This window comes from Loxodonta africana, chromosome 7 (genome assembly GCF_030014295.1).
Source record: "Loxodonta africana isolate mLoxAfr1 chromosome 7, mLoxAfr1.hap2, whole genome shotgun sequence".
NCBI lineage: Eukaryota > Metazoa > Chordata > Mammalia > Proboscidea > Elephantidae > Loxodonta > Loxodonta africana.
In genome coordinates, this window is record NC_087348.1 from 131,205,299 (window position 1) to 131,218,401 (window position 13,103).

At 38.4% G+C, this 13,103-nt stretch overlaps 1 protein-coding gene across 2 annotated transcripts in view; it reads right to left on the reverse strand.

Annotated features, from left to right (window-relative positions):
• RDX (radixin) overlaps positions 1–13,103 on the reverse strand; it is an 87,069-nt gene that overhangs the window by 46,781 nt on the left and 27,185 nt on the right. For both annotated transcript variants that reach the window (XM_010595444.3, XM_003415621.3), the window contains 2 exons: positions 10,724–10,819; positions 9,975–10,249 (listed from right to left, as the gene is read on the reverse strand). In XM_010595444.3, the coding sequence (XP_010593746.1) occupies positions 9,975–10,249; positions 10,724–10,819 (371 nt within the window). The remainder of the gene's footprint in view (positions 1–9,974; positions 10,250–10,723; positions 10,820–13,103) is intronic.

Here is a 13,103-nt window from a genome sequence, read left to right on the forward strand (position 1 = left end):
CACTTCGGAAATCTACCTGGCATTATCTTAAACAGTTAGAAATAGAACTACCATACAACCCAGAAATCCCACTCCTCGGAATATACCCTAGAGAAATAAGAGCCTTCACACAAACAGATATATGCACACCCATGTTTATTGCAGCTCTGTTTACAATAGCAAAAAGCTGGAAGCAACCAAGGTGTCCATCAATAGATGAATGGTTAAATAAATTGTGGTATATTCACACAAAGGAATACTACGCATCGATAAAGAACAGTGACGAATCTGTGAAACATTTCATAACATGGAGGAACCTGGAAGGCATTATGCTGAGTGAAATTACTCAGAGGCAAAAGGACAAACATTGTATGAGACCACTATTATAAGATCTTGAGAAATAGTATAAACTGAGAAGAACACATTCTTTTGTGGTTATGAGAAGGGGGTGGGAGGGAGGGTGGGAGGGGTTTTTTACTGATTAGTTAGTAGATAAGAACTACTTTAGGTGAAGGGAAGGACAATACTCAATATATGGAAGGTCAGCTCAACTGGACTGGACCAAAAGCAAAGAAGTTTCCAGGATAAACTGAATGCTTCGAAGGTCAGCGGAGCAAGGGCAGGGGTTTGGGGACTATGGCTTAAGGGGACTTCTAAGTCAATTGGCAAAATAATTCTATTATGAAAACATTCTGCATCCCACTTTGAAATGTGGCGTCTGGGGTCTTAAATGCTAACAAGCGGCCATCTAAGATGCATCAATTGGTCTCAACCCACCTGGATCAAAGGAGAATGAAGAACACCAAGGTCACACGATAACTATGAGCCCAAGAGACAGAAAGGGCCACATGAACCAGAGACTTACATCATCCTGAGACCAGAAGAACTAGATGGTGCCTGGCCACAACCCATAACTGCCCTGACAGGGAGCACAATGGAGAACCCCTGAGGGAGCAGGAGATCAGTGGGATGCAGACCCCAAATTCTCATAAAAAGACCAGACTTAATGATCTGACTGAGACTAGAGGAATCCCGGCGGTCACGGTCCCCAGACCTTCTGTTGGCACAGGACAGGAACCATTCCCGAAGACAACTCATCAGACATGGAAGGGACTGGACAGTGGGTAGGAGAGAGATACTGATGAAGAGTGAGCTACTTGTATCAGGTGGATACTTGAGACTGTGTTGGCATCTCCTGTCTGGAGGGGCAATGGGAGGGTAGAGAGGGTTGGAAGCTGGCAAAATTGTCACGAAAGGAGAAACTGGAAGGGCTAACTCATTAGGGGGAGAGCAAGTGGGAGTATGGAGTAAGGTGTATATAAACGTATATGTGACAGACTGACTTGATTTGTAAACGTTCACTTGAAGCTCAATAAAAATTTAAAAATAAATAAATAAAAGCAGCCAGGGATGAATGAAAAGTCACCTAAAAAGAAGAATCAATAAGTTCAGACTACTCAGCAGAAATCATGCAGGCAAGAAGGCAATGGGATGACATATATAAAGCACTGAAGGAGAAAAACTCCCAGCCAAGAATCATATATCAAGCAAAACTCTCTGCCAATACGAAGGTGAAATTAACACATTTACAGATAAACACAAGCTTAGAGAATCTGCAAAACCAAACCAAAGCTACAAGAATTACTAAAGGAAATTTTTTGGTCAGAAAATCGATAATATCAGATACCAACACAAAACAAGGTCACAGAATAGAACGTCCTGATATCACCCCAAAGGGAAATCACAAAAACAAAATAAGATTACTTTTAAAAAGAAAAAAATGCTCAAAACAGGGAATCATTGAAGTCATTATGTAAAAGATCACAATAATCAAAAAGAGGGACTAAATACAGGAGGCACAGATCTTCCATATGGAGAGGAAAACAAGGCAATATAGGACGATACAAGTTAGGTTTTTACTTATAAAAATAGGCGTAAATATTAAGATAACCACAATTCCATACTTCAAAGTAAAAACCAGGATAAACATAACGAATCAGCAAAAATGAATTCAACTACTATGGAACTGAGGAACACACAATTTACAAAGAAAAACTTCTCAGCACAAAAAAGGGGAAAAATGAAATTGTCAACAACACACACAAAAAGGCATCAAAGTGACAGCATTACATACTTATCTATAATTACGCTGAATTTAAATGGCCGAAATGCACCAATAAAGAGACAGAGAGTGGCAGAATGGATTAAAAAAACACGATTCGTCTATAGGCTGCCTACAAAAGATACATCTAAGACTCAGAGACACAAACTAAAACTCAAAGGATGGAAAAAATATATCAAGCAAACAACAATCAAAAAAGAGGAGTGGCAATATTAATTCCTGAGAAAATAGAGTTTAAAGTTAAATCCACCACAAAGGATAAAGAAGGGCACTAAAGAATGATTAAAGGGACAATTTACCAGGAAGATACAATCATATTAAATATTTATGCACCCAATGACAGGGCTACAAGATACATAAAACAAACTTCAACAGAACTGTAAAGTGAGATAGACAGCTCCACAATTATAGTCAGAGACTTCAACACACCACTTTCGGTGAAGGACAGGACTTCCAGTAAGAAGCTCAATAGAGACACAGAATATCTGATTGCTACAATCAACCAACTTGATCTCATACACTTATATAGAACACTCCACCCAACAGCTCCACATGGAACATTCTTTAGATCACATATTAGGTCATAAAACAAACCTTTGCAGAATCAAAAACATCGAAATATTACAAAGCATCTTCTCTGACCATAAGGTCATAAAAGTAGAAATCAATAACAGAAAAAGCAGGGAAAATAAATCAAGCACTTGGAAACTGAACAATACGCTGCTCAAAAAAGACTGGGTTATAGAAGACATTAAGGAGAGAATAAAGAAATTCATAGAATGTAAACAGACTGAAAACACTTCGTATCAAAACCTCTGGGACACAGCAAAAGCAGTGCTCAGAGGCCATTTTATATCGATAAATGCACACATACAAAAAGAAGAGCCAAAATCAGAGAACTGTCCCTACAACTCGAACAAACAGAAAAGAAGCAACAAATGAAACCGTCAGGCACCAGAAGAAAACAAATAATAAAAATTAGAGCAGAATTAAATGAATTAGAGAACAGAAAAACAACTGAAAGAATGAAATAAGCCAGAAGCTGGTTCTTTGAAAAAATTAACAAAATTGATAAACCATTCGCCAAACTGACTAAAGAAATACAAGAAAGGAAACAAATAACCCAAATTAGAAATGAGATGGGCCATATCACAACAGACCCAACCAAAATTAAAAGAATCGTATTAGATTACTATGAAAAATTGTACTCTAACAAATTTGAAAAACTAGAAGAAATGGATGAATTCCTAGAAGCACACTACATACCTAAAGTAACACAATCAAAAGTACAACAACTAAACAGGCCCCTAGCAAAAAAAGAGATTTAAAAGGTAATCAAAAAACTCCCAACAAAAAAAAGCCCTGGCCCGGACGGCTTTGCTGGGGAGTTCTACCAAACTTTCAGAGAAGAGTTAACACCACTACTACCAAAGGTATTTCAAAACACGGAAAAGGATGCAATACTACCTAACTCATTCTATGAAGCCAGTATAACCCCGATACCAAAACCAGGTAAAGACACCACAAAAAAAGAAAATCACAGACCTGTATCCCTCATGAACATAGATGCAAAAATCCTCAACAAAATTCTAGCCAACAGAATTCAACAACATATCAAAAAATTAATCTACCATGACCAAGTGGGATTTATGCAAGGTTGGTTCCATATTAGAAAAACAATTAATGTAATCCACCATATAAATAAAAGACAAAACCACATGATCTTATCAATTGATGCAGAAATGGCATTTGACAAAGTCCAACACCCATTCATGATAAAAACTCTCAGCAAAATAGGAATAGAAGGAAAATTCCTCAACATAATAAAGGGCACCTATACAAAGCCAACAGCGAACATCATTCTAAATGGAGAGAGCCTGAAAGCATTTCCCTTGAGATCAGGAACCAGACAAGGATGCCCTTTATCACCGCTCTTATTCAACACTGTGCTGAAAGTCCTAGCCAGAGAAATTAGGCTAGACAAAGAAATAAAGGGCATCCGGATTGGCAAGGAAGAAGTAAAATTATCTCAATTTGCAGACACGATCTTATACACAGAAAACCCTAAGGAATCCTCCAGAAAACTACTGAAACTAACAGAAGAGTTCAGCAGAGTATCAGGTTACAAGATAAACATACAAAAATCAGTTGGATTCCTCTACAGTGACAAAAAGAACGTTGACGAGGAAATCACCAAATCAATACCATTCACAGTAGCCCCCAAGGAAATAAAATACTTAGGAGTAAAATCTTACAAAAGATGTAAAAGACTTATACAAAGAACACTACAAGGTACTACTGCAAAAAACTAAAAGGGACCTAAATAAGTGGAAAAACATACCTTGCTCATGGATAGGAAGACTAAACATTATAAAAATGTTTATTCTACCAAAAGCCATCAATATATACAACGTACCTCCGATCCAAATTCCAACATTTTTTAATGTGATGGAGAAACAAATCACAAACTTCATATGGAAGGGAAAGAAGCGCCAGAGAACTAAAGCATTACTGAAAAAGAAGAAGAAAGTGGGAGGCCTCACTCTACCTGATTTCAGAACCTATTATACACCCACAGTAGTCAAAACAGCCTGGTACTGGTACAACAACAGGCACGTGGACCAACGGAACAGAATTGAGAATCCAGATATAAATCCATCCATATATGAGCAGCTGATATTTGACAAAGGCCCAGTGTCCGTTAATTGGGGAAAAGATAGTCTTTTTAACAAATGGTGCTGGCATAACTGGATATCCATTTGCCAAAAAATGAAACAGGACCCATACCTCACACCATGCACAAAAACTAACTCCAAGTGGACCAAAGACCTAAACATAAAGACTAAAACGATAAAGATCATGGAAGAAAAAATAGGGACAACCTTAGGAGCCCGAATACAAGGCATAAACAGAATACAAAACATTACTAAAAATGACAAAGAGAAACCAGATAACTGGGAGCTCCTAAAAATCAAACACCTATGCTCATCTAAAGACTTCACCGAAAGACTAAAAAGACCACCTACAGTTTGGGAAAAAAATTTCAGCTATGACATCTCTGACCAGCGCCTGATCACTAGAATCTATATGATTCTGTTAAAACTCAACCACAAAAAGACAAACAACCCAATCAAAAAGTGGGCAAAGGATATGAACACGCACTTCACTAAAGAAGATATTCAGGCGGCTAACAGACACATGAGAAAATGCTCTCGATCATTAGCCATTAGAGAAATGCAAATTAAAACTACGATGAGATTCCATCTCACTCCAACAAGGCTGGCATTAATCCAAAAAACACAAAATAATAAATGTTGGAGGGGCTGCAGAGAGACTGGAACTCTTATACACTGCTGGTGGGAATGTAAAATGGTACAACCACTTCGGAAATCTATCTGGCGTTTTCTTAAAAAGTTAGAAATAGAACTACCGTACAAGCCAGAAATCCCACTTGTCGGAATATACCCTAGGGAAATAAGAGCCTTCACACGAACAGATACATGCACACCCATGTTTATTGCAGCTCCGTTGACAATAGCAAAAAGCTGGAAGCAACCAAGGTGTCCATCAATAGATGAATGGTTAAATAAATCATGGTACATTCACATAATGGTATACTACGCATCGATAAAGAACAGTGACGAATCTGTGCAACATTTCATAACATGGAGGAACCTGGAAGGCATTATGCTGAGTGAAATTAGTCATATGCAAAAGAACAAATACTGTATAAGACCACTATTATAAGTTTTTGAGAAATAGTATAAACTGAGAAGAACACATTCTTTTGTGGTTATGAGAAGGGGGTGGGAGGGAGGGTGGGAGAGGGTTATTTACTGATTAGTTAGTAGATAAGAACTACTTTAGGTGAAGGGAAGGACAATACTCAATACAGCGAAGGTCAGCTCAACTGGACTGGACCAAAAGCAAAGACGTTTCCGGGATAAACTGAATGCTTTGAAGGTCAGCGGAACAAGGGCGGGGGTTTGGGGACTATGGCTTAAGGGGACTTCTAAGTCAATAGGCATAATAAACTCTATTATGATAACATTCTGCATCCCACTTTGAAATGTGGCATCTGGGGTCTTAAATGCTAACAAGCAGCCATCTAAGATGCATCAATTGGTCTCAACCCATCTGGATCAAAGGAGAATCAAGAACACCAAGGTCACACGATAACTATGAGCCCAAAAGACAGAAAAGGCCACGTTAACTAGAGACTTACATCATCCTGAGACCAGAAGAACTAGATGGTGCCTGGCCACAACCCATAACTGCCCTGACAGGGAACACAATGGAGAACCCCTGAGGGAGCAGGAGATCAGTGGGATGCAGACCCCAAATTCTCATAAAAAGACCATACTTAATGGTCTGACTGAGACTAGAGGAATCCCGGCGGTCATGGTTCCCAAACCTTCTGTTGGCCCAGGACAGGAACCATTCCCGAAGACAACTCATCAGACATGGAAGGGACAGGACAGTGGGTAGGAGAGAGATGCTGATGAAGAGTGAGCTACCTGTATCAGGTGGATACTTGAGACTGTATTGGCATCTCCTGTCTGGAGGGGAGATGGGAGGGTAGAGAGGGTTAGAAACTGGCAAAAGGGTCACGAAAGGAGAGACTGGAAAAAGAGAGCGGCTGACTCATTAGGGGGAGAGTAAATGGGAGTATGTAGTAAGGTGTATATAAGCTTACATGTGACAGACTGACTTGATTTGTAAACTTTCACTTAAAGCACAATAAAAATTATTTAAAAAAATAAAAAGCTAGAAATAGAACTACTATACGATCCAGCAAATCCCACTCCTCGGAATATATCCTAGAGAAGTAAGAGCCTTTACATGAACAGATGTATGTACACCCATGTTTACTGCAGCACTGTTTACAACAGCAAAAAGATGGAAGCAACCAAGGTGCCCATCAAAGGATGAATGGATAAATAAATTATGGTATATTCACACAATGGAATACTACGCATCGATAAAAAACAGTGAGGAATCTGTGAAACACTTCATAACGTGGAGGAACCTGGAAGGCATTATGTTGAGTGAAACTAGTCAGCTGCAAAAGGACAAATATTGTATAAGACCACTATTGTAAGATATTGAGCAATAGTTTAAACTGAGAACACACCCTTTTGTGGTTGTGAGGGGGGGAGGGAGGGTAGAAGAGGGTGATTTACTGATTAGATAGTAGGTAAGACCTACTTTAGGTAAAGGGAAGGACAATACTCAATACAGGGGAGGTCAACACAACTGGACTAAACCAAAAGCAAATAGGTTTCCTGAATAAACTGAATGCTTCGAAGGTCAGCAAAGCAGGGGCAGGGGTTTGGGGACTATGGCTTCAGGTGACATCTAAGTCAATTGGCAAAATAAAATCTATTAAGGAAACACTCTGCATCCCACTTTGAAATGTGGCATCTGGAGTCTTAAATGCTAGCAAGCGGCCATCTAAGATGCATCAATGAGTCTCAACCCACCTGGATCAAAGGAAAATGAAGAACACCAAGGACACAAGGCGATTATGAGCCCAGGAGACAGAAAGGGCTACATCAACTAGAGACTACATCATCCTGAGACCAGAAGAACTAGATGGTGCCCGGCCACAACCAATGAGTGCCCTTACAGGGAACACAACAGAGAACTCCTGAGGGAGCAGGAGAGCAGTGGGATGCTGACCCCAAGTTCTCATAAAGAGACCAGACTGAATGGTCTGACTAAGACTAGAAGGACCCCGGCAGTCAGGGTCCCCAAACCCTCTGTTAGGCCAGGACAGGAAGCATTCCCAAAGCCAACTCTTCAGACATGGATTGGACTGGACAATGGGTTGGAGAGAGATGCTGATGAGGAGTGAGCTACTTGCCCCATGTAGACACTTAAGACTATGTTGGCGTCTCCTGTCTGGAGGGGAGATGGGAGGGTAGAGGGGGTTAGAAACTGGCAAAATGGTCACGCGAGGACAGACTGGAAGGAGGGAGTGGGCTGACTCATTAGGGGGAGAGTTAATTGGGAGTGTGTAGTAAGGTGTATTAAGTTTATATGTGAGAGACTGACTTGATTTGTAAACTTTCACTTAAAGCACAATGAAAATAATTAAAAAAAAATCTGAGACAAAGTATCCTGAACTGGAATAGCAAGCAAAACCAGAAGAATATAAACTAACAAGTATCTCACATTCCTGATTCTCAATTCTTTTCATAAACAATGTTTTATTCTACCTTCTTCTAAAAAAAAAAATTTTTTTTTTCTTCTAAGGTAACTATTATTACTATATTAAAGGGCAGAGCACAATATTTAGTAATGGAACTTTAAAGCTACTATACTTAATTGCACTTTCTACAGCATTTTTTATATCAATATATAGTACAGCTTATTAGCCAAAAATAAATCTTAATGCTTATAACCAAAATAAATTAATGAAAGTGGACATGAAATAGCTTGTCTTTCTTCATACCAGAGCTTTGATTTGGCTAAGGAAGCAAAACTAGAACCAATCCGAATTTTTACAGTTTGGGTGAACTGGAACAATACCCTGAACAAGAAAAATTACAGGCTGAAGCCCTGGAACAGGAGACAGAAGAGGCGTAATGAGTCCTTTCAGGAGCCTGACGTGTGAGATTCGATTATTGGCAGGATGAGACCGGATTACTGGTAGGACTGTGGAGAGCGACATACAGCAGCATGTGTCGGCCTCCAGCTTTTAACGGAGCACTGCTGTTTCCAACTCTGCTCAAAATCCAAGAGACAAGAGATTTGGTTGCTATGTAACGCATATGCTGCTCTTGTTTTGCAACACGGAGATTAGGTTGCTAACTGGGCTTCGACTTGTAATTTTTCCCGTTTCGGTTATTGTTCCAGTTCACCCAAATTTTAAAAATTCAGGTCTCTTCTGGTTTCGCTACCTTGGCCATGACTGAACTGGGACAAACCAGTTCAAAGCCCTGCTTCATATACTTAGTACTTAAGTAAAAAAAACTACAGCTAAGAGCTTAAATGCTACTAGAAAGTGGTGTAAAATTGAAATCTTAAGTTAACAGGAATATAAGTTTTGCATTTACATAGAAATTTTTTAAAAGTTCGAAAATTTGGACTAAGAATAGTTACAACCTCTTTACAGGTTCTAAAAGACAGATCATAATGTACCTGGTAATACCAGGGACATGTGTGCCACTACAATTAAGAACTGAGATATTTAGAAGTAATATTTGATTCTGTGTTTTCTAGATTTCATAAGTAACAAGCAATTAACACTACATCACACTTTATAGTTAAAAGTATAAACCACAAAAGTCATGAACTATAAACTGCATGTATTTTAAAGATTTAGACCCTGAGGCTGTCAGGTTATTCACCTAAGGTTATGTAATTAGCAAAGGATAGAAACAGAACTCAAAATCTAGGTTTTCTAATGATTTTCTTCCTAAGCCATGCTATTTTAAAATAATTGTTATAGAGGCAGCAAGCTGCTGCAAATAAGAGCTGAACACTAGACTAAGAGTCTGAAAATTTCATGGAAAAAGCCTTTTAAAGAAATTAGAAACGTAATCCTTTGGAGGGAGCATAGCCTGCCAATTATTATTCTCAAAAGCATTTATAAAAGCACCTATGTGCCTGTGTTAGAATTTTTCCTAAGCAGTAACAGTGAAATCCTCCCTCAGCCCAAGTTATCACTACCTTCATTTACTGCTTATCCTACAGGAATAAGGGAAAAAGTACAAGAAAACTTAGGTAACTGTAGACTGTATATAGCTGCTGGGTCATGCTTTTAGAAAGTATGCTCTCTGATCCAAAAATCTCCAAAAAAATTCTATTTACAAACTTCTTGAATATAATTTTTTAAAAATACAACATGAAGGCATGTTTCACTTACCGTTGGGGTAGGAGTCTATCATTAGCCAGGTAGCCTGGTTTATGAATCTCTTTGTTATAATCTCCATACTTGGCTTGGACAGCATAGGAAGCCAACAGAACTGCAGTTTCTGGTGGGCAATATATCTCATCGTTTAAAATGGCTTCTTTAACTTGCAAGAAGAAAAGTCTCTGGGTTATTTCTTGAATTAATTCCTCAGAAACATCTTCAGGAAAGAATTTAGCTCTAAACTTGAACTGTAAAGGATTCTCTTTTTTAACATCTTGCTGTGTCACCTGGAATAGTAATTTTGAGTATGATCAACAAAAATCTTAGTTTCATGATAACTGAACATATTCACCTCAAATTCTTTTTGGAAGAAAGTAGGATTTGAAATTTCTAAGTATGGTTCTAGTTGGTAAGATTCAAAATTAGTTTAAAAAAAAGGTGAGAAAAAAATTCTATGCTAAATTTCATGAATATGACCTATAATTCACAAATTATCTAAAAACCAAACTGACAACTTATCTTTATATTCCTGGCAAATGTTTAACTCACGTCAAAGTACCATACAGAATACCTACTTTAAAGAAATATTTTTTAAGTGCTAAGATTTCATATAGGAAAAGTATTTTTTCTAAGATGAAAAGTTGATGTTATCTTACTGAATTAAAAGACATGACACCTCCTAATGATTAACATACAGAAAATTTCAAGAGGAGGGTTGGAATGTTTTTCTGGCAAATTAACTTAATGTCATCATATTTTACCTTTTTATTTAGTTTAAGCCAAGTAGAATAACCTTTGCTGTCCACGTACTGCAGCCCAAAAAACCAGACCTCACGCAAACCAACTGTTTTAACCACCTTAAAAAAAAAAGTCAATTTTAGTTCAATACATCATAACTAGGTGACACTGTACTTCAAAAGAGCAAAATTACACAGTTATTACAGGTATATTCCTTTGCCACAGAAATAGACCTTTCCTAAACTGAACTTATTAAACAAGGGAACATTTGTAAAAACTTATATTCCAGTTCTCTATACTCAATTTTCAGGGCCACTTCAATCCCCGTTTGATCTACTTTTTCACAGCTTCTCTTCTCCCATCATGACCTCAACAAATCACAAGAACAGTTTGGGAAACAGATACACCAAAAAACAAACCAAACCCAGTGCCACCAAGTCAATTCCGACTCACAGAGACCCTATAGTACAGCGTAGAGCTGCCCCATAGAGTTTCCAAGGAACGCCTGGTGGATTTGTACCACCAACCCTTTGGTTAGCAACCATAGCACTTAACCACTACACCACTAGGGTTTCCAATAGATACACAGTTATCATAATTTCACTTCCCTATTTTATTTCTACAACTACCTGGGGAGTAGACAGGGCAAATATCATTTTGCTAATAAGGAAAGGGTCTCTGAACACATTTAAATGCCATACCCCAGGTTACCCAGCTGGTGACTACATCCTCATTTCCTTTCACTCACCGTATCTTCTGTGCTCTACTGCCACTGAGCAGGAAACCATTCTTGGAATATTCCATAAATTTTACTACTCTACACACCTCTGCTCATGCTATTTTTCTGCCTAGAATGTTTCTTCTGTATTTTTACTACCTTTTGAATAATTTATTCTTCAAAGCCCAGCTGAACCAACATGCCTTCTGTGAATGAAGCCTCCACTATCTTCTAGATATAATCAACCACTTGTTCCCTGAAGTTCCCACAATACTTTACATTTTGATTAGAACATTTATTTTATCACATCATCTTTAGCTATATTTTTAGTTAAATTGACTATATACAATTTAAGGACGGAGATTATTTTCTTATTCCTCTTACTATCAATGCCATCTCACAGGATGATGAGTCTGTAGTAGGTACTCAAAAGCATTAGAGTAAAGAAAGTGGTGGAGCTGGAACACATACCCAGGATTATGCCCACACTTAGAAAAAGCGCATGTGGCGGGGCGGGGAGGGGGATCCCTATTTAAAACAAGAGAAATGACCCAGAAGAGATGAGAGTTTATTAACATTTTTAAAGCTTTACAACGACTTTGTATTAGTTCTTAAATGATAAACATTTTTTACTTAATTTTTTTTTTTTAATCCAGGTTTTTGGTTCAAGATAGCATACTGAACCGTTCATTTTACTCTCTCCCTCAAAAAACTTAACTGAAATTATACATATACGCACAAGCAAACTTAAAAATAAGAAAAAACATTAAACTATACTAGGAAATATAAAAGGCTACCATCAAAAAACCAAAAAATGAGAAATTTCTAGAAAGTATGGAATATATACAGGCTCATAGTGATGGAAAAACTTCCTCTAGAAGCTGTTGCCTGCGGTCAACGGCAGATTTCGACTCAGAGCAACCCTGCTGGACGAAGTAGAGCTGCCTCACGGGATTTCACAGGGCAACCCTGGTGACACAGTGGCTAAGAGCTACAGCCACTAATGCAAAGGTCAGCAGTTCGAAACCACGAGGCACTTCTTGGAAATTCCTACAGGGTTGCTATGAGTCGGAATCGACTCGACGGCAATGGGTTTCGGGTTTTGTTTTTTTTTTTTTTTGGTAATCTTTACAGGAGCATATTGCCAGGTCTTTCCTCCTGCGGAGCCACTGGTGAGTTCAAACTGCTGACGTTTTGGTTAGCAGCCAAGCGCTTAACCATTGTACCAACAGGACTCCTTTTTCCTCTGGAAGCACTCTTAAAATTTCTGATCATATACCTTTGTACGTAAAAAATGCTTATGCATATAACTACAATAAATGTATATTTAAAAATTATTCGCATATACTATTGTTTATAAAGGATACGCTAAAAAAAATTTAGGAGAGGAGAGATAAAAATATAAACCAGCCTATTAATTTTTCTTCCTTGCATTCTAACAGATCATCTTGAGTACTCCCTGAGGTATAATCCCACAAACAGAAACTGGAAGAGGAAGAGTTAAGGAAGAGTCACTAGGGAGCAAGTCAAAGGACTTTAAGCACTCAACCAGAGGTACCCTCCATCCCCCACATACAGCAGCTGGCCTCAAGCTAAAAGGATCAGAAGTGAGGGGCTCTGCTACACATGGACTCAGATAGCTATGTACTCTCATTTGAGGGGACCCCTACTTCCAGGTCAGCTCC